The 22,172-nt window shown below is 41.7% G+C and overlaps 2 protein-coding genes across 2 annotated transcripts; both read left to right on the top strand.

The window, feature by feature from the left end:
• nek11 (NIMA-related kinase 11) lies at nt 1-19,051 on the top strand. The gene is made up of 16 exons (XM_076281296.1): nt 1-182; nt 3,225-3,390; nt 3,919-4,037; nt 4,503-4,567; nt 4,965-5,091; nt 6,880-7,029; nt 7,192-7,270; nt 7,685-7,770; nt 8,261-8,380; nt 8,857-8,950; nt 9,747-9,879; nt 10,085-10,257; nt 11,637-11,697; nt 12,020-12,110; nt 13,267-13,445; nt 19,017-19,051. The coding sequence occupies exons 1-16, from the start codon at nt 1-3 to the stop codon at nt 19,049-19,051; spliced, it is 1,860 nt and encodes a 619-aa protein (XP_076137411.1).
• LOC143118554 (serine/threonine-protein kinase pim-1-like) lies at nt 16,224-18,769 on the top strand. The gene is made up of 7 exons (XM_076279587.1): nt 16,224-16,260; nt 16,609-16,983; nt 17,137-17,231; nt 17,351-17,401; nt 17,849-18,227; nt 18,337-18,513; nt 18,672-18,769. Exons 1-7 carry the CDS (start codon nt 16,224-16,226, stop codon nt 18,767-18,769), a joined length of 1,212 nt encoding a protein of 403 aa, XP_076135702.1.
• Nucleotides 19,052-22,172: the final 3,121 nt, after the last annotated feature.

The following is a 22,172-nucleotide window of genomic DNA, read 5'->3' as shown; positions in this document are numbered from 1 at the left end:
ATGCCGAGATTCAAAGAAAGGGCAGCTCAACCATCCACAAATGCACTGAACTCTGAGTCGGTGGACCCTGACCACACTACGCTAATTGCTAAGAGATATCTCATCAGTCGGAAGCTCGGAAGGGGGAGCTTTGGTACTATCTATCTGGTTCAGGACATAAAGGCTGCAGCTGGTGATAGACTGTAAGTAGGTTACTGCATCCTTGGAATAACTAGAGGGACAGTGCCTTACAAATGCAGTTATACTGTTATTCTGAAGTATGCAGCTGGCTACAACAATAATGTTCAAAATATATGCACATTTCTGCTATAAAGAGCAGTGCAATGCAGTTTTTTCATGTCCAAAATATTGCATTTCCTTCATATGAACTGCATGGTGCATGAACTGCACCATGTTGTTAGTAGCTTTGGTTAAAAATGCGTCAGCCAAATGTAATGTAATGTAAAATAATTCCTGCAGTTTTGACCCTTGAAGTTTTTTTGTAAGGGGTGAAGATAAAGAATATGAAGATAGGTTTCTGTACTGAGAGCAGTTCAGCAAATGTCAGCTGATTTATTTATGGTTTTAATATGCAACTAAGATCCCCATCTATGATTACACCAAGGTTTTGTACACAGGTTCTAGCCTGAGGTTCACCGTAGACTCCAAGTAGGCGCTGAGCTTCAGTCTTTCTTCTTTGTTCCAAAATCAGAACTATCTCAGTCTTAGACATAGACTCCCTGTACACAGACCGCTGCAGAAACAAAATTAAATCAATTCTCCAGGACCCACATCACCCCAGTCACTCTCTGTTTAGGTGGAGAAACTCAGAGACATCATAGACCAGAGAGCATAAGGGCAAATACAACACGTTTTCACAATAGCTTCTACCCAGCAGCCACCAGACTGCTGGCTAAGGACATTGTATTTGTTTTAAAATACCCTGTCCCACCTCAGAGGCAGACTTGACACACTGGGACACATGCGGTTACGCACACACGCACACACTCACTCACACACAGTGGCGGTTCTAGGATTTTTCTGAGACAGGGGCCACAAAGGGGCCACAGCATATACTGAGGGGCCAAGAACCGGTCAACATCCATACACAGAAAATCCCTTGTTCAGTAAGGCAGAGGCACGTAGTCTACGTGATATGCAGGACTATACGCAGTATACCCAAAATCCTTTTAGGCAAGTCCCTCCACTCAACGGCCATATTGCAACGCTTTTTGGGCACTCATCGGGCATCCTATTTGGCAGAAATGTGCGTGCGCAAGGCATCACGACACCAATCTTGCTCCAGCGGCGAGTTCACAACACACCATATGATTGGCTCAATGTATTCACATCACACCACATGATTGGCTCAATGTATTCACATGTCGACGTTTTGCCGAGGAAGGGGTGGGATATGTGTAGACAACGGCCATATTGGCGTTACAAACTAGCCCCATGCATTTCTATGGAGGATTTTTTGAGTGCTGTGTCCTCATTAGAAAGTCTCTGGTATACCCACTTAAAAAGCATCACCATCTCAGTATACCCACTTAAAACAGACAAGGATAGGTATTAATATTTGGGGTTGATCACAGTATACCCACTACAGTTAACTAGACTACACCACAGCAGTAAGGTGCATACATTTCACCAGTGTTACCTTGTTCAAATACTTGAATGCTAAATGCTAAACAAAAAAAAAAGCCAATACATTTCTTAACAATTTTCCCATTTATTTATAATGTGCACTGAAAACACAATATAAAGCTAAAATATAATAGACTCTTCAGTGGAAATACATTGATATTTTAAACAGAAATCATACATCATCATAGACACATTTTTCATTCAATTAAACAAGTTTTACTTTAACTCTTTCCCCTTTTGTTGATAAGAGACTTCACTGCCAGTTTGTGTACATTAAACCAAACACACACACACACATGCACAGTACACACACACACACACACAGCATGTGAGCAACAACTATATCATATTTACACAATTTCTTCAACAACTATTTTTACAATGGTCTGATTTGGAATGGTCTTTAAAGCCACATTTATATTTCGGACCCCAAACAAACAGGATGTCCATTTCTCTGCGTTTCATATAACACCATTTCAAACACTTCATACATTACCTTTCCATACATAAAATCTATCAGCATGCTAACAATGAATAGCCTAACAATCAAACCTCAACTCAAGTAGCCTAACGTTAAGTTAATGTTAACAGTTCACTGATTAAGTCAGTTAACAGTTCACTACAAGCTTGCTGCTGCTTCGTAATTTAACATATTGTGACAGCAACAAATAAACGTCCCTTTCACATAATGATGATAACCAACATAGAGATTTGTGACTCACCAAGAAACTTCTGTGGAGGATGAAACGTTGCTATCGGTTCTTCACGTTAGAATTCTAGCTGATACTTTCGTTAGCCAAATGTATCGGTTCTTCGCGTTAGCTAATACTTCCGTTAGCCAAATATATCGTTTCTTCACATTAGCAGAGACATTTCTGGTTAGCCAAATGTATTCTTTCCTTTACAGTTCACTGTGTGCTTCAGCTTTCAAGCTTCATAGGTGCATTACTGCCACCAGTTGTTTGGGAATGTAATTGCATCTCTGATCGTTGTTCTCAACAAGTTTGACACTTATTGATGATTGACGGTACAGGGGCCAGTCAGGGGCCAATGAGATTTCAGATGGGGCCCGGGCCCCTGTGGCCCCGCCCCTAGAACCGCCCCTGCTCACACACCTACTTTATCTTGCTGTGTAATCCCTAGGGGGACAAGCTGGCACTAGTGCACTTTTTATTTATTAATTTTATTAATTGCATTGCTTTTTAGTAGTGTATTTTTAATTGACTGAATGAAAATTAGTGTTTTGTCTTTTTATACATGACTGAGTGACCTGCTCAAGCATTCCAATGCGCCTGTACGTTGTACCTGAGCAAATGGCAAAAATAAATACCGGTACTTGAACTTGAACTTATATTTATTTATTTATTTATTCATTAATTTATTCATTCATTCATTCATTTGATTGTATCCTCTGAGATTTTTATGTCACTGAATTACAAATGAAATAATTCAGTTTGTCTTTAGGTGTTTAAGATATGTGGTTGGGAATGTGTTCTTCAATTAAGGCAGACCCTTGAATCATTTTCTGTGTGAAATCCATAGACTCTCAACATTACTGAGAGATGGGCCCAAGTCTTCTTTTTTCTGTTTCCTCATAGTAAAGTTCTGAAGGAAATCCCAGTAGGTGGCCTAAAGCCCAATGAGACGGTCCAGGCCAATCAGGAGGCCCAGCTTCTCTCACAGCTGCATCACCCCGCCATCTTGAAGTTCTACACCAGCTTCCTGGAGAGGGACAGCTTCTGCATCATCACCGAGTACTGTGAGGTAAGTAAGCCTTTCCCTAAAGCCTTAAAACAGACTTGTTTTGTCTGACATTTATTTTGACTCTGTACCCAATACATGTTTGGGGATGTGCGTGTCCTTCCTCCAGAAACCTCTTAGGCTGTGCAGCAAGTCTGAAGGTCTGAAATGGTATCATCATACTTTAATTAAACTGCAGTTACAGCAAGAATAAACAAAGCACAAGGGAACTATATATAGCCTACTTATATATTAGTAGGCTATATGATATATTGTATAATCCTGCAAGCCACTACAAGCCGCTTCGAATGGTATTGTCCTACTGTATATACTGTTCATAAACTGTATAGTAGTCACCAATTGGCTACTGAAAGGACCAGTAGAGCTTAGCTCATACATACATCTTTGAAATCTTATGGAAGTGGACACCACAACTCACTGCAAATTCTGGAACTGTGGACACTAGAACTGTGTAGGCATGATCATTTACTTGTTCTGCGAAGAACTTAATAAAGCTCTTCTCACCTTCTCCCTTGCCCCTCTGACCGGTAGGACCGTGACCTGGACTGTAAGCTGGAGGAGCAAAGAGCAGCGGGGAGCTGGCTTCTTGAGGCACAGGTCACTGAGTGGCTCATTCAGCTGCTACTCGGGGTCCACTACATGCACCAGAGGTGAGGGTGCCTCCCTCTCCAGCTCCGCTTACACATCAGCCCCTTTTTCCTTTTTTTTTCTCTCTCTCTCTCTCTCTCTCTCTCTCTCTCTCTCTCTCTCAGAATTAATTCACTTGTTAAGATTACACTTTAAATGTGGTCAACTGGAATAAGTTGTTATGGAAAGTTATCAGAACAGTACATCCCTCTTGACATTGTAAGACTTTATTAATGAAATTCCTTGGTAAAGACATGGAGATTTATGTGTTGTGTGCAGGACTTAATATTTACATTACTACTACTTAATATAATATACAGTATTCTTAAAACTACCTGTAATACACATGGATATTGATATTACAAGCACTGGGTTTTGTTTTGCACAAAAAAGCAGTAGAGAGCCCTGTTGAACAGTGTGTGTCTCCAGACTCCCATCAGCTCAGCGGTGTTTGATTCTGATTGTTATCCTCTCCTCTCGTCTCTCAGGCGGATCCTTCATCGGGACCTGAAAGCCAAAAACATTTTCCTGAAGAAAAACATTGTTAAAATAGGTAGGTTCACTGGTGGATACCTCATGGGTATTGGCTGTTAAAGTTGATTTCTAAGTGTAACAGGGGTGCACAGCACATATATCATATTCACGAGTGCTATTAAGATTGAGATTCTTAAATATCTCCATATAGTCAAAAGGAAAGTTAATATAAGTTAATACTCAGGGGAGTCAGAGCATACGTTTCAGCTTCTGGCAATAGCAGCAGCAGGACTACAATAACTTTACTAAGAAAATTGATGTAATGTGTTTATGTCTGAAGAAGTACAAGTTCTGGAACAGTCTTCAGTCTTCACAGTAGCCTACTGAATAGTACCGCTAGATCACTGTCGATTGAAGTCCCTCCCTGTAGTTTGTGGCTCTGGTTAGTGCAGAAGGCTGCTGTTGTTCCTCCTCAGGTGACTTTGGAGTGTCCTGCCTGCTCATGGGCTCGTGTGACCTGGCCACCACCTTCACGGGCACCCCGTACTACATGAGCCCCGAGGCCCTCAGCCACCAGGGCTACGACGCCAAGTCTGATATCTGGTGAGCTGGAGAGGAGGAGGGAAGGCCATTACAGTGGAACTCCACTGAGCTCCGTTGGGCTGGTAACTGCTGTGTGGTAACTTGCCAAGAATGGCCCAACTCTTGAAGTGCTTGAGTTTGTGATTCTTTACATTTACATGTATTCATTTAACAGACACTGTTGTCCAGTTGACTTACATATGTCAACTATATTACAAGGGATTACATTTTCCCAGGAGCAACTTGGGGTTAAGTGCCTTGCTCAAGGGTGCAACGGAAGCCGGGAATTGAACCCTCAAATCTTTAAGGATTCTTGTTTTCATACCCTGTAAACTTTGAGTGAGTGAATTGTTTGAAGTTCTCTGAGAGACAGCCCATCATTGGGTTTTCATCTCTATTATAATTTACATGTGTGCTTTCAGACTTTGTTGTGTGTAGCTTGCCGAATGTGGGAATATTTCAGTTGAATGATTCAGCCAGGTATTCATTATGAGATTTAAAGAATTTGGCTTAGATCAACAGTGTTGCTGAGATCTGGAATTATAGCTAATTTGCTTCACAGGTTTGACGTAAGAAAACTGTGAAAGGAAAGCATAGTGATAATTCCTTATAGTCATATGATGAAAATGAGCTGTGCACTTCAAGGCATTCAAATTGCAACAAAGTCATCCAAAACGGATCGATCGCTTTTGATAAGTGTTCCTCTCCAAACATGCATTGCCAATTACATTGCCATTGTATTGAAATGCATATGCAGACATCCTCCGTCTTCAGTTACTGCCTGTAGAATAGCACATCTGACAAACACTGCTCTGCTCTATGTGATAAACACTGCTCTGCTCTATGTGATAAACACTGCTCTGCTCTGATCTATGTGATAAACACTGCTCTGCTCTGCTCTATGTGATAAACACTGCTCTGCTCTGCTCTATGTGATAAACACTGCTCTGCTCTATGTGATAAACACTGCTCTGCTCTGATCTATGTGATAAACACTGCTCTGCTCTATGTGATAAACACTGCTCTGCTCTGCTCTATGTGATAAACACTGCTCTGCTCTGCTCTATGTGATAAACACTGCTCTGCTCTGATCTATGTGATAAACACTGCTCTGCTCTGCTCTATGTGATAAACACTGCTCTGCTCTGCTCTATGTGATAAACACTGCTCTGCTCTATGTGATAAACACTGCTCTGCTCTGATCTATGTGATAAACACTGCTCTGCTCTGCTCTATGTGATAAACACTGCTCTGCTCTATGTGATAAACACTGCTCTGCTCTATGTGATAAACACTGCTCTGCTCTATGTGATAAACACTGCTCTGCTCTGCTCTATGTGATAAACACTGCTCTGCTCTATGTGATAAACACTGCTCTGCTCTATGTGATAAACACTGCTCTGCTCTATGTGATAAACACTGCTCTGCTCTGCTCTATGTGATAAACACTGCTCTGCTCTATGTGATAAACACTGCTCTGCTCTGCTCTATGTGATAAACACTGCTCTGCTCTATGTGATAAACACTGCTCTGCTCTCTCCTCGCTCCACTACTTGACATGCAATGCTTGCTTTTGTAAGAAGAAATGGTAGCATACACAACACAACTAAAGCAGATGTCATGGTTTGAATTCCCAGAGAGTACCCAACACTGAACAGCATCTGACACTAGACAAGACTTTAGGCTTTTAGTCAATTAATTAATATAATGATGCCGTAACTCTATTGATGTGGTAAATATCACATTTTACCTATGTGAGACTGGGTTTCTTGGAACTTCTTCATTTGACAGTTCTGGTACGTGTTGCAGGTCTCTGGGATGTGTGCTGTACGAGATGTGCTGTCTGGCACACGCCTTTGAAGGACACAACTTCCTCTCTGTTGTCATGAAGATAGTTGAGGGGGAGAGCCCATGTCTGCCTGAGAGATACTCCCCTGAGCTCAACACCTTACTGCAGAGGTGAGAGAAGCTGGATAAGTGTGTGTATTGATGGTCTGACCTCTCCAGGCACTGCTGCTGAATATGGTTTGTGTGTGTGTGTGTCCATGTTAACTCCCTCTCTCCTTACTTTCCCTCTTTCATTCTCTTTTCTCCCTCTCTATTCTCTGTCCATGCTGACAGGATGCTGGTGAAGGACCCGGGCTCCAGGACATCTGCTGCAGAGGCACTCAGAAGCAAATACATTGAGGAGAACATGCAGGTAAAGTCCTCTTTTGAACCATAAGCCTGACACATAAGAGAGAGTCAGAAATGGCTGCTCCATCATGGCTATCAATGATGAAAAACAAATGGCATCATCTAAACGTGCCTTTTTGCCTCTTAACAGACTCATTAAAAGTTCTGTGCAACATGAACAGGGTCCTTACGTGACAAAATGATGCGTTTTCTACTCATTAATTGTGAAGAAACCGTTTAAATTCAAAGTTTGTAAAAATGATCCATGTATAAATCGTCCGTATTTCTCCTTTAACTCTGGCCTCTACGGCGGATGACAGAGATAGAGATCATTATTGCATGAATGTTGTTTTGTCGCCTCAGTCTTAACAAACTATGCAAGTATCACTGACTCTCTATTCCTGTAGATGATGTTGTTCCTCTTCTATTCTCCCCATAGGCCATAAAGCACAAGTTCTCCAGCATGACTCTGCAGGACAGAACATCAGGTGGGGACCAAGATGCCGCACAGATACTGAAAGCGATGTGAGTACATCGCCTTTGTGACCACAGAAGCCTATGCCTCTGTCCTCTGGTGAGCCAGCAATAGGCTTGCTTAGCAAACAAGCAGTGCCTTTGGTAATCAGTTATCTGCACTAACCTTGTTGTGGCAAAGCTGCCACCATGTTGTTCCTCACTGATGCATTGCCCACGGTAACAGACAAGAGCACTCTGCAGTTTTGAAATGGTCAACGGATACATCAAACAGCTGCTTAAGTGACTTGCCTCTACAGCACACGTAGACAGAGGACTGGGTCCTCTCTAATGTTTACAGCATCCATTTAACCCTTCTTCAGTGACATTCTCAAATGGAACAATGTTAGATAGTGGTGCCCACTCCTGTAATGAGAATCCTGGGCCTGGGTCACTGGCGTGTTGCCTCAATGAGCTTAGTTTGACGGTCTGGACCAGCAGCACCTCTGACCAATTACTTCCCTCTGCCTTGTCCTGACCCCAACCCTCCACACCCCCCCAGGCAGAGGAAGGTGCACCTCCAGACGCTACAACAGAGGGCCGAGGTGCAGAAGATGACCCCCAGAGAGCGCATGCGGCTCCGCAAGCTGCAGGCCGCAGATGAGAAGGCCAGGAAGCTGAAGTGAGTGACTCTCTCTTCTCTCTTTCTTTCCCCATATTTTCATCTTACTCTCTCTCTTTCCTTCCATCTCCCTCTATCTCTCACCTTTTCCTGCAGGATTATTATTTTTAGAATAGAGGAGAGCATAGAGGAATAGTTTTTAGAACTAACCCATTTGAGAGCATTGAATGTTTTGTGTGTTAAATTGTCATAAGTCGTGACAGGAATACCTTTTTTGTGCGCAGCTGATATGACACACAATAACAGGTCACAATATTATTTCTGCTTCTTTTTTTCTCTTGCACTCCATCTCTCCCTCTGTCTATCTCTCCCAATTCAAAGTCAAAGAAATATTTCTTAAGATCTGTGTTTACTGAATGTGCCACATGGTTAGAGGATGGCAATCATTTCTCAGGCAGCTTCTTGCTGTATATGTGATGCCAGTGAGACGTTAATGTTTCTGCTTCAGCTCTTCTTAATGACCCACCCCACTGCAGGCAACTGGCAGAGGAGAAGTACCAGGAGAACTGTCTGCGCATGCGGGAGCTCCGGTGCCGCCATTTTCAGACAGTCACTGTGGATGTGCTCACTGTACGTTTGCATGACGAGCCTTAAAGGGCTTTCAGAAATGTCATAGAGTGGACGTAACAGCTGTTTGATGAAGTTACTGATGCTACTCAGGTGTCCTTTTCCCAAAAGCATAGGTGCTAACTATATGCTAACTATAGCAACTACCTTGATATTCATAGTGTCACTGCCTAATGTGAGTCAATAAATTTGAGTTACACATGCACAAACGCTTAAGCTTCATATTGTCACATATCACGTTTGTAATTTTGGGAAATTAAAAAATAAGAGCATATTTGTTAGCTCTTTCTAGAATGTGACCAAAATACGACTGAATATCAACACCGTATTTCTGTATCTATGCTTTTGAGAAACACACCCCAGAGCAGTTTGCTTCTGGTTATAATAAGCTTTAGCTTAGCTTTATCATCTTTCATACACAGAATGTAGCTCAAAGTGCTTTACACTCTATTATTGTGTTACAGGAGCATGTAACACAATAATAGAGAAGAGTCAGTCATTTATTGAGTCAGTTAAGGAGTTTATATTAGATTAAAAAGAACTTATTTGTGAAGTTTATTATCCCCCGTGGTCTCAGGTGCAGATATGTTCCTAAATTCACCCATTAAATTTGAGCTAAAACGTCTGCGTCCTACTGCAACTGCTGTCATGTTGAGTGATAACATAGTGCACAAAAACATTTGTTCAGATCTATCTTCTGAGGGAATTAGATGATTAGCATTAGGACTGAATTTAATTTGGAGCAGCAATACAGCTTATAAAATGCCCATCCATTGCATTCTGTGTTCATTCCCAACAGGACACCCGTGAGGAGAGAGCCATTAACCTGCACCAGCCAGCGCCACCACTGGATAGCCATTCAGCAGGCCCTGCAGGGTCAGTGGGAGATGAGATTGCAGCACAGCTGTGCAGGCCTGATCTGATGGAGAGTGGTGAGCATCAGACACTCTCATCAGGCGCCATAAAGTAATGCACGTGGGTAACAGTGGTGCTATAAAGCTCAGCACTGCGGCTTTGACCCTCCCACCCCCATCATGCAGAAGCATGGTGGTCATGTGCAAAGCAGATGTGCTCTGTGTGTGTGTGTTTGTGTGTGTGATATCTGAGATGGATGTGTTTGCATGTGTCTGTCAACAGACATCCCAGAGGACCCTCTGACTGCAGAGGCCTATTACTATGAAGATGGCTTTGAGTCATGTTCTGAGGAAGAGGAAGATGAGATGGATGAGGATGAGGAAGATATGAAGGATGAAGACGAAAGCAACATGGAGAGTGAGGCCTATGACACGTTTTCGCACACCTATGGACAGGTGCGACATATGAGATTATTAGTGAAGCACTAGTGAAATCAAACTAATCTAAGAATTTGGAGATCGGGATAAAACATTTCAGAATGGTCGCATGCTTACTTCTCATAACTCATTTTCTTCATCACTCCAAGGGTTTATCGTCAACACTAGTATGTATTGACAGGGTTGACATAAAAAGTCTTAAATTTAATAATAAGAAATGTTACGCCATAGCACGTAAGTTTAGCTACTGTTCTAGTCAAGTTAAAGTGGCTCTGTTCAAAGCTTACTGCACACCACTCTATACTGCCCATCTGTGGTCTTCTTACAAAAAATCCAGCATGCGGAAGTTACAAGTTGCCTACAATGATGCAATGCGGATTTTACTGAAGGTTCCCAGAGGAGGGAGTGCTAGTCAGATGTTTGTATCTGCAGGAGTAAGCACACTGAAAGCACTTTTAAGAAATTTGATGTTTCTTCTTGTTTGTCTGCTTGTTTTGTTTTGTTTGTCTTTATCTGTTCTGTCTTGCGTAGCTTTTGGACATGAGTCTGGCAAATAAACTGAATTGAATTTAAATGTAGGCCTCTCCTCTCCTGATCCCACCCAGACTCTCTGTCCCACTCGCTTCCAGTCATTCTCCACTGTCCTGTCTCATTAAAGGCATAAAAAGCCCCAAAAAAGTCATAAAAAGTCTGGATTTTCCGTACAAGGTCATAAATTACTTTTAGTCACATCTTAAATGTATATGCTCGTTCATTCATTGGTTCTACTATCACATTTTTCTCCCAAGAAATGCACATTCATTCGTTCCGCTTGCTGTAGTTCTGTCTGAGGAATCTTGGTGTTATCTCAGCGTTCCAGAACTACAAGGTCAATGTGGCAGTGCAGCAAACAGACTTGTCAGAAGGATTTAATCGCTGGACTTTAAGATAAACCCGCGCAAACTCCAAAACAAAAAACTTAATTTTGAAGGGACTGAGGTCATTTTTCATTTCGTGTAGGTCATCAATTGAAATCATAATGGTCATAAAAAGTCTTAAAAAGTCTTAAATTTGACTGACTTAACCCTGCAGAAACCCTGACTGATAAATCAGATTTTACACAACTGAATATAAATATTGTTATATTATTATATAGTGTATTACAACTGAATATAAGTATATTGATATATTATTATATAGTGTATTATAAGAGGTAAGAGACACTTCAGGTCTCCAGGGTGTCAGTATAAGAGGTCACTGAAATGGACTCTATTCACTTTATTTCAATTGGACTGCCAGTGCCCGTGCCAGCCTCCATGACCATGACAGGTTTCCAGTACATGACGCTATATTATCCCTCACATCGCTGAACCAGCAGGAAGTGATGGCTGGGCGCTGACCTCTATGTTCTTCCCCAGGACGGTGACCTCGAGGCCATGGTGTGGCATATGGAGAATGTGCTCGACAGTGAGCCTACTGGTGAGTAGTTCTACCACACGATCCACAATACAGTATGTTTATCCTGATGTCCGAGGCATGTGCTAGGGCATATCATGTGGGATTTGTCCTGTCAAGAAAATGTTAAGTATATAAACTATGTATGTTGTACTGTCATACAATAAACTAAGAGGTTTGTTAGTTTTCATATTTTTATTATAACATTTATAAAAATAATATTTGTTATTTATAAAATGTATATGATATACTGTATATAAATATAGTGTGCGTGTGTGTGTGTTTGTGTGTGTGAGTGTGTGTGATAGGGAAGCAGCTCAAAGTATTGCTGTCTGCTGTGTTTCAGGAGCTGGGGCAGAAGAAATCCAGCCGAGTCCACGGGGCCCAGCCCACATCAACACTACCATGGCACGGAGCAGGATCCAGCGCATGAGGAAGTGAGTGGGACGCATTTCAATTTCCATTTAAACAGACAGATTTCCACAGATGCCCACAGCACATAATACGATGTCCATACATATATATATGATAAGTGTGTCCACTCATAGACATATACAGTAGTGTGTCCACTTCTGCTGACATTTTCATTGCTGCTGAAATAACTTCTCTCTTCAGTGCATATGGTTCCCCTCCTCTCTGACACACTCTGGATTCTGACACACTCATCCTCTCAACCCCTCCCCTCCTCCCCTCCTCACCCAGGAGGTCATATCTCCTCTCTGGTCTATTGGTTGCTTCAGGGAACTGGAGGGCTCTGCTTGCAGGTGTGGGTTGGGCAGGCCGAAGCCATCAGGCCTCCTGCTTGCTGGTTTCTACGGAGACCCAAGTGCACAACACACTCATACACGACCATCAGGGCAGCAGGTTCCTGCGTTTGCTCGGGCGTCCTCACACTGATCACACAGGTTTAGAGGTCTCCGGGGGAATGGAGTCCTTGTGGACTGATGGATGAAGATGGGGTCAGCCCTGGCGCTGTCCATGGTGCTGATGTGTCTGTCTGCCATTCACTGACCAGTGGCAATAATACCCCCTTCTTAGCTGTGTATTTTGACCGTTCAGTCTCCTATGAGCAAATGTGCTTCCAGGCTGTTTTTGTTTCCCATTGTGCTGCAGAGTTATCAGCAGGAATGAGCCTGATGTCACTTTAAATGTGGACCTAATTTAAAATGGCTGCTCCACTGTGTATTGTCACACTCATGTCAGAGTTTATTCACGGAGGTCTTCCAAGTAAGCTTCTGTTGCTTTTCTCGCTCTGTGCTTCAGATAGGACTCTCCAGAGTGCTTCCTCTCGATCTACTGATTATGCCTGTTGGGTATTGGGAGTCTAACCCTGCCATTACTAAACCATCAAAATAAACCAAAACAAATTTGTTCCAAATAGATGATCACACAGTGATGCTTGACAACATGTTATCCTGCCCATAGTGTCTCTCGCTGAGATATGTTTTTGTGTCTCTTTACACCCCATCAGAGTACAAGGTCTTCCGCCCTCTCCTGAAAATGAAACGGGAGATGAACTGAATTACAGTATTTCTCGTCTCGTGCTCATGAAACTGAGCTGAACGGTTCCTCTGGTCTGCTCGTGTTCTCCAGGGCAGTGACCCAGAGGCTGGGGGAGGACGTCTTCCAGAGGGTGTACAACTATCTGAGGGAGGCCAGGAGGAGGAGGGAGAGTGAGCTGGATGTCCGAGAGGCTCTGAGCAGAATGGTGGAGAGACCCAGCGACTGCTTCGAGGTCGACCAGCTGCTCTACTACGAGGAACAGCTCCAGGAAGTCCAGGGTGGCAGCTAGAGATTTATGACCTTAGAGAGTATAAAGATGCGCGCACACACACACACACAATTTTATAAGCATATTGTTGTGGGAATCTAGAGGTGTTTTTATTATGTGTATATTACTGAAAAGAACAAATAAGGGGGATACATGTTATGGTTGGTTGGGGTTTTGGGAGAGATTTATTTAAGATTTATGAATGCTATGTTGCATCAAATAGTTATATAGCCTATGCTCATGGTTTTCTTCTGCAAAAATACAAATAAAATATGAACCTTTCAGTCTACTTTGTAATTTGTCATCTCCTGTACACCGTTGTGACGGAATTAATGGAACTAATCGTTTCATTGGTGTACCTAACTTTCTCATTTAGGTGCTGCTGCACCACGATTTAGGTTCGCGCAGGGCGCCATAAGCTAGTACATTAGTAGCTGCTCCCAGCAAGCTAATGGTTTGGGGATCCCTTAGGGGTTCTGGACATAAATAGGTTTCTCTATGGGTCTGGACTCCTAGAGACCCTCTTATTGATAGAAAAGTCTGCTTTGCCTCCGTTGTACAATGCAATTGTGCAAATAAGTATCCTAGGGTTATTCGTGAGCACAGAGAAGACCGGTAACATTTTAGCCTTGCGACCAATGGAAATTTTCAGTCGCCCTGGACAAACTTTTTGATCGCATGTGGTGTATGTGCACACTCTGTAGTCCAGGAACATTCAGCACCACTGACAGCGCACGAGGCACCCGACGGCAGCACTGACTGAAATCGACCTCAAATTAGTCTAAAACTATCGCCGATGCCGAACTATACTCCAGCAAAACCACCAAAGTCAAGTCAAGTCAAGTTTATTTATATAGCGCATTTCATACACAGAGGTCATTCAATGTGCTTTACATAAACAAAACCAAACAATAATAACAAATAAAAGCATAGAAGGGCAATATAGTCAAAGAATAGTTAAAAGGTAAAGATCATAATAAAAAGGAAACATAAAACAAGGTAAAATCATTTAAAAATAAAGAATAATTAGTAAGCAAAACAAAGGCAAAAGTAGTAAAAAAAAGTAATAAAAGACAAAGTAGAATAATTATCAAGGCAGATTCAGAATTTGTTACTCGGCACAGTTAGCAGAAAGCATCTGAGAACAGTTTGGTCTTAAGTCTAGATTTAAAACTGGCTACAGTTGGGGCCTTTTTGATGTCATCCGAAAGTTGGTTCCACAGCTGAGCCGCATAGCATCTAAAAGCTGCTTCACCATGTTTAGTTCTAACTGTAGGTTTTACTAGCAGGTTTTTCACCTGGGACCTGAGAGGACGAGAAGGTGTGTACTGCTGAAGCATGTCTGACAAGTATTTAGGTCCTGCTCCATTTACTGATTTATAAACAAGCAATAGTGCTTTAAAGTCAATTCTGTGACTTACTGGAAGCCAGTGCAAGGACTTAAGAATTGGAGTAATGTGGTCAGTTCTTTTAGTTTTTGTTAGAATCCTAGCTGCTGCATTTTGTATCACCTGAAGCTGTTTAATAGTCTTTTTAGGAAGGCCTGTGAACAGTCCATTGCAGTAATCAACTCTGCTGGAGATAAATGCATGAATGAGTTTTTCTAAGTCATATTTTGACATCAGCCCTCTGAGTTTGGCAATATTTTTGAGGTGGTAAAAAGCTGATTTAGTTATCGCTTTCATGTGGCTGTTGAAATTTAGATCACTGTCAATTAATACACCAAGATTTTTAACAGTATCCTTTGCCTTCAACCCTTTTGTGCCAAGGAGAGTGGCAACCCTAAGTCTTTCCTCATTTTTACCAAATATAATTACTTCAGCAAAGGCTAAGCTTACTTGGCTAAGCTTACTTGGCAAATGGACCATTTTCCAATGATGCATCAATTTATTAAAGTAAGTTGGCTAGGCTAAATTACACACTTATTTAAAACAACAAACAATAAAACTCGAGTGTTGTAGTGCGTGCCCATTGTACGTTTTTTGTCACCTTAAAAATGATTTGAATCAACATATATTAGGCCTATCATCATTGAAAAGACATCACCTTGAATAATCATACAACCTTTCATGCCATTGAATGACAACTTTACGCATACATTCAGAGGCAAATTGTATGTTGGTCCTAAATGAGTTGAGTGTGAGTGTCTGTACAGTGAATGTTTTCTCAGTGTTTTTACTACACTGTAACAAGACTTCCGCATACATCTTCACTACAGTCATATATACAAACGTCATTGTTTCCCCACTGTTTTATAAGTTTTGTTGTTTTTATCTAATAATTAAATTGAGCACATACTGTATATAGCATACAATAACTAAACAAAACACTTAAATGTCAGGGGTGGGTTATATCCCATTTTACCCCTTTGTTGCATGGTGTCCACATACGTGGACAGTTAAATAGCCTCTAAATAAAGCAACATTTTATTAAATGAAAAAATAAAATAAATGGATTTCAATTGTTGGTCAATTTCAAATGGGGAAATCCAGTCTTAAAATGTAGGCTTTTTTTAATTTAGCATTCATGAAAGGGTTAATCAGAAAATCTAGCTCCCCGCTCTAAAATATTTTATAGAAACTCTCTCAAGGAGCAGAGATGACTTGGCTGCACGTCTACTTAAGCATTGTGACGTAGCATATCGGCGCGAAATGACGTCAGGGGTCATAATTTATGTAGGTAGCCTAATAAATATCAAGCATTTATAACTTTGCTACTCATACGAGGTTTTTTTTTTTTCGCGTTCCTGTCAACTAGACATGCACCGGCATGATTAATTATGCCGCGTAGGCTACCGGCTGAGCGTAAATCTAGAGGTAAGCTCAAGTTGTTGTGCAAGTTAATGTTTTGAATAGCCTATTTTATTTTTGATTTAGATCAAACACATTAAAGGTTTGTTTCATATTATCGGTCCATAGGCCTATTATAGTCGAAGCCCAGTTTAAAATAGACAAAGGCCTACATACAAATGTAAATTGAAGCTTTATTAATACATTCAAATTGTAAAGATGTTTTCCAATTATCTAATTGAAATAGGCTGTTTCAGAATGATTGTGCCTATAATCTCAGCTGTGATGAAGAAATATTTTAAACTAAAACAAACAAACAAACAACTTAGGAAATCCTGAAATACTGCCATTCTCTGCCACACTTGTTCTTTTCAGCTAAGAGCCAGGTGCGAAGAGGCCCCAACAGGACAGATGTCCTTCCTTCCACCTCAGGCAGCTCCACGAGCCCACGAGCAAAGCCCACTGTTGCACCCTCCACCTCTCAGCCCACCCAGCATGGACCCATGAGGCCAGAGAGGATGTGCAGGCAGCCGCAAACCCCGGGCAACATGCCCCCACCACCCCCACCGGCTGCCGTCCCCACTGACAAAAGCAAGAGAAAGAGGGACTATAGCAATGTGGGCACAGCCCAGGAGACCTCTACTAGCGAGAACCTCGGTGAGGTGGACCCATCAGTGCTGAAAAGGACATGTGCTGAGCCTCGCGCTACAAAGAGGCTGAGGAAGACCAACAAGCCACCCAATGGTCAAGGTTAACAAACTTTGTCTAAAAAATAATTGATAAAATCACCTTTTATTCAACCTTTCCTGAAATCACTGTAGGAACATAACTCTGCATGCATCCCTCATCTCTTGGAATTACACTTTGACTCACAGCTCTCTATATTCTAATTTTTGCTTGCAGCATCCTTTAACCTCAAGTACACAATGGGAGACCTGCTTGGTAAAGGAGGGTGTGGATGTGTTTTTGAAGGAACCAGACATTCTGATGGATTACAAGTGAGATTCTTCACCTCTATTCTTCCCCATTTCTGTGCTAGTTCTAATTTGTAACTGCCTGGTCTTTAGCAGTAGTTCTTAATCAGTCAAAAGTTGAATACTTCTCCTACTCCCTGTAGGTTGCCATCAAGATCATCCCCAAGGAAAATGCAGGTTGTTATATAACTGTGGTAAGTGATCATTTTAAAGTTTTATCCATCTAGTTAAAGGCGCTCTAAGCGATGTTGGGTAACGTCACTTCTGTTGCAATTGAAACTCTCCTAAACGCGCATCTCGTCGGTGAATGGCTGGAACGGTTTGTTATGGTTTTATGGTCCAGGTTGGACCAGGTTGTTTTTGTTGCCGTTTTTGGAGACTGGGCTGTCCACAGAGACCGCATTTTTTTACAGTGTATTCAGGGCACAGGCAGCTGCTAGCGGATGGTGAGGTGATGTTTGCTGTATGTAACAAAAAATGTTTTAGCTTAGAAACCATGTAACATCGCTTAGAGTGCCTTTAAAGCTCAATCATCCAAACCACTTCTAGAATGATCCCAACTGCCTTGATTTCTTAATTGAATCAACTACAACTTAAACATTTTATTCTTACTCTCCTCATTTCCTCCAACTCTTTCTAAGCCTGATACCGGTGAATACCTCCCTCTGGAGGTGGCCCTCATGACGATAGTGTCCAGGCCACCGGAGTGCCCTAACATCCTCAAGCTCGTGGAATGGTTTGTATTGCCCACTGCCTTCATCCTCATCCTGGAGCGCCCCATGCCCTGTATGGATTTATACAACTACTGCGAGACTTTAGGAGGTCAACTCACCGAAAGCCAGGGGAAGCATATCATCCGCCAGGTGGTCCTTGCTGTGAAACACTGCCGTGATCGCAGCGTTCTACACCGTGACATAAAGCAAGACAATTTCCTGGTCAACACTGACGACGTGATGGTCAAGCTTATTGACTTTGGCTGTGGGGACCTGTTGAAAGAGGGGCCCTATGACAGCTTTGCTGGTACGGCGAACAAACTTTGCATTTGGCCGTGAGAAGTGGAGAATTTTCTGACTGACTTTAGAAATCTAGAGTTTGTCTCAAATGACCCCAAATGACCTCTCGTTTATAGGCACGGAGGAGTTTATCCCACCCGAGTGGTGGTTGCACAACAGCTACCAGGGCCGCCCGGCCACCATCTGGTCATTGGGAGTGCTGCTCTATGTCCTCCTCTGTGGCGAGCTGCCATTTGTGGACGATGGTGAGATTGTCTCCAAGCGACTGCGTTGCAGGAGGGGTCTATCCAGTGGTGAGCCAACGCAAGAGTGTTTAAGCATTCCAGAGTGTAATTCATACCTGTCCTTAGTTATCCAGATTAACACCTCCCAAAAAGCTGAGCTGCAGAGAGAAGCCCAGGTGCATTAACATGACTTTGTTGTGCCCTCCTGTCCAATGTCACTTGTATAGAATGCCGTAATCTTATTCACTGGTGCTTGAGGAAAGACCCATCCAAACGGCCAGTCCTGGAGGAAATCCTCCAGCACAAGTGGCTCTCAGCAGACTAGGGTTAGGTTACAGCAAGGAGAGAGAGGAGGAAACTGTAAGACAAATGATAACTAATCGATAGTGAATCTAAATGTTACACATTTCACCAATGAACAACTTTTATTTTTCTCTTTACCATGTGTGTACAGTATGTGTTATCTAACATCTTTCCACACAAAACCATTGAGTGACAGGGAAGGAGATTGCTTAAGGAACAGCATTCCTTAAAGGCTCAGAACATCTGGACAAGGAACGCCATGGGAAATATCATCTCCACAAGAACTGGCAAGGGGGTGTATTAGTCCACAAGCAGAATACATCTAACATCTAAACAGTATTCCTGTAAAATTGTGGAGACTAAGCAGAGTTGATTGGTTGAGACTTTGAGACTTTGAGTCTCACTGAGCTCTCATAACCCTGCTGAGTTGATAACCGTGCATGAAAAAGGCCCCCTGTAGATGGAGCAGGCAGCAAATATCATCTTATATCTGGTGGGTTCATCTGGGAACTTAGTGTTCCTGAAAGAACATTTAAGTGAAGTAACAGAATCTAATGATATTTGTATTAAAGGTCAGACATAGATCATACGTAAGAGTTACTCATTGTAAATATCCTCTTCTTAAAGGCCTGCTCCCATTACGAACACCCCCATGAATGACCAGGTTCAGCAAGGCTGGTTGAATGTCACTGTCTCAGCCTTGTTGACGGCTGCACACCTAGCCAGTGCCTGTGTTATACTACAAGTACCACGGACTGGGCCTGTTGTGGGAAGCACTATTCATTTCATGAAAAGGTAATAAGTTACTGCCATTCAGCTGTACACTGAATAACGTTAAAGAATAATTTAAGAATACAGAATACTTTAAAGTTTACTTAAATAATTCAGAGTTCTTTATTCCGTTGAAGGATCTTTTTAAGGACTGTTCCAGAAGGCTTCTCTCCGACCACAGTTGCCGTTTTCTCTCTCCACAGTAACTGGCCACTTCATTTATCAATTATATAATTTTCAAAACATTGAATATTTCAATAATAAAAAAAACTATTGCATGCAATGCCATGTCTGTTGTTTTTTTGTTATAGGTTAAAGAAAACAAGATCCTAAATCGGTCTCATTACTGTAAAGTCACCAGACCACTGTATTTAGGCAATCAGCAGTCATCACAATAAACAATATCAAATGGGCGTTAAGCTGACAAACCTGACATGAGAATATTCAGTACTAATGTAAATGATGCTCATTAAAGACTCCTAATGGTCAGTACCATTTAAAGTCACGGTCGTCAAACCTGGTGCCCAACAAAGTATCAATACACTCCTCCCTGCTCTTCAGGCAATATTACAGTTTTTCATAATGCTAAAACACTAAACTCTATTCTCTGAACCAAATTCTCAGTTGCAACTTACAATATACTGCAAGAATAAACAAGTAAGAATCCCAGTAGTTAACATAATAAAAATGCCTGCTGTGCATAGTGACAGTCTAACTTAATCAGCCTACATAGTGTAAAAAGCCAAAAACTAAAAGTGTCTCCAAAACTAAAAGTTGGTGGTGGACTTTAAAAGGGGGAAGCAGAGGCTCTGTTACACACCACTAAAATTCCACAGTGCCCCCCGGTGGAGACAGTGAGCCGCTTCCCATGGAGTTCACATCTCTGAGGGTCTGTCTTTGACATCACGTCTCCACGCTGGTGTCAAGTCAAGTCAAGTCAAGTCAAGTCGGCTTTATTGTCAATTTCTTTACATGCACTGGTCATACAAAGAATTTAAATTTCGTTTCTTACTTTCCCATGCAGACATAGACATACTTTAAATACAGACATAGACATACTTTAGACATAGACATAGCCATTGACAATAAAAAATAAAAATATACAGACATACCACATACAGACATTAAAGTGCGAGACTGAAATATAGAACATATATCAAAATATAGAAATATAGAACATATATTAAAAAAAAGAGGTAGTTGTGTTGTATATTTACATAGTCCTAGCGTAACCTTCTGACAGAGTAGTAGTAGCAGCAGCAGCAGACACAAGCAAAAAAAGACAACATTTATATCCCCTCAGGAGGCTGAGAATATTTAGGATACCTGTAGAGTTGCAGAACACCTTCTACACAATAGAGTCTGAAGCCACAATAGAGTGTTGTTTCTTGAAACATTACTGCATGGTAACTTTCAGGATAAGATGGCCCTGCATAGTGATTCGATGTGCCAGTTACTCACTACCTGTTTACAGGGCATATATATCAGGCATTGCCGGTCAAGGGCAAATAGAATCATAAATGACATTCACCACCCTAAACGCAATCAAAGGCTGCCATCTGAAAAGCACCTGTCATTCTTTGAAGGCCTCAGGTAGTTCAACACTGAAAAATAAACATCCTTCAGTCTCTCTCGTTACTGACCGTCTCCATCTCGTGCACTTCATGTGGGACCTGCGCTGCAAGTAGCTGCAGGTAGTCCAAGGGCCCATGGGCACCTGGGTTTGAGTCCGACCCGCAGTCATTTCCCAATCCCACCCTCTTTGGCTCTCCTTCTTGCCTCCTGTCACTCTTTACTGTTTCAGCTGAATAAAGGCAAAAAGCCTAAAAATATAGTTAAAAAAAGAACACTTTATGTAGATGTGTAGAAAATTGTATGTCACAGTGGCACACATCTGCCAAGGGAAAATCCCCACAATCATATGCAGTGTTGGGGAGTAACGGAATACATGTACCGGCGTTACGTATTCAGAATACAAATTATGAGTAACTGTATTCCGATACAGTTACAAGTTAAATAGTTGGTATTTAGAATACAGTTACATTGTTAAAATCAATGGATTACATGACGATACTTCTCTGTTTCATAAGTTTATTCACTCTCTAAATAAATTAAGGCAACTCCATTTCCCAGAAGCTCCTGAAAGCAATCTATGATTTCCATGTTTAAATCCAAGCCCCGCCGTCTTGCACTAGCCTCAAAACGCAGCCAGCGCGCATTATGGACGCGTCATCGGAGGAGTAAAGTAAGTGGAGGTAGGCTAACTCCTGTTCCTCACTGATCGCGGTTCCTGATGTCTGTTCAAAGGATATTTTCCCAAGTATTAATAGCTCAGGCTACTTCGGCCAATCGGTTACACAGTTTGCTAATCAATAAACAGAGCCTATAGTTCACGTGTTGATTTAGACCTACAATTAAACCAATCTCTAAAATAGGCACTGCATTCTAAGTTTTTTATTCTAACTTAAAATAGCTTTATGGATTATTTTTTTTTTCTAATTAGATCTACATTTACGTTTTAAAATGAATTATATGGTGCAGCCTCTGAAGAATTATTCTTGCGAGTAGGCTAGCATATTTTAACGTGCGATTTTTGATTGTCATTACGCAATCACGTTCATTTTGAGAGCACTGATATACAGTAGCCTAGATAT

This window comes from Alosa pseudoharengus, unplaced genomic scaffold (assembly GCF_046254945.1).
Source record: "Alosa pseudoharengus isolate Yale_2024_CS ecotype anadromous, Long Island Sound unplaced genomic scaffold, YU_APseudo_1.1 YU_APseudo_1.1_scf_12, whole genome shotgun sequence".
Classification (NCBI taxonomy): Eukaryota; Metazoa; Chordata; class Actinopteri; order Clupeiformes; family Clupeidae; genus Alosa; species Alosa pseudoharengus.
The sequence above is the reverse complement of the archived record's forward strand: the minus strand, read 5'-3'. Positions and strand labels throughout refer to the sequence as shown.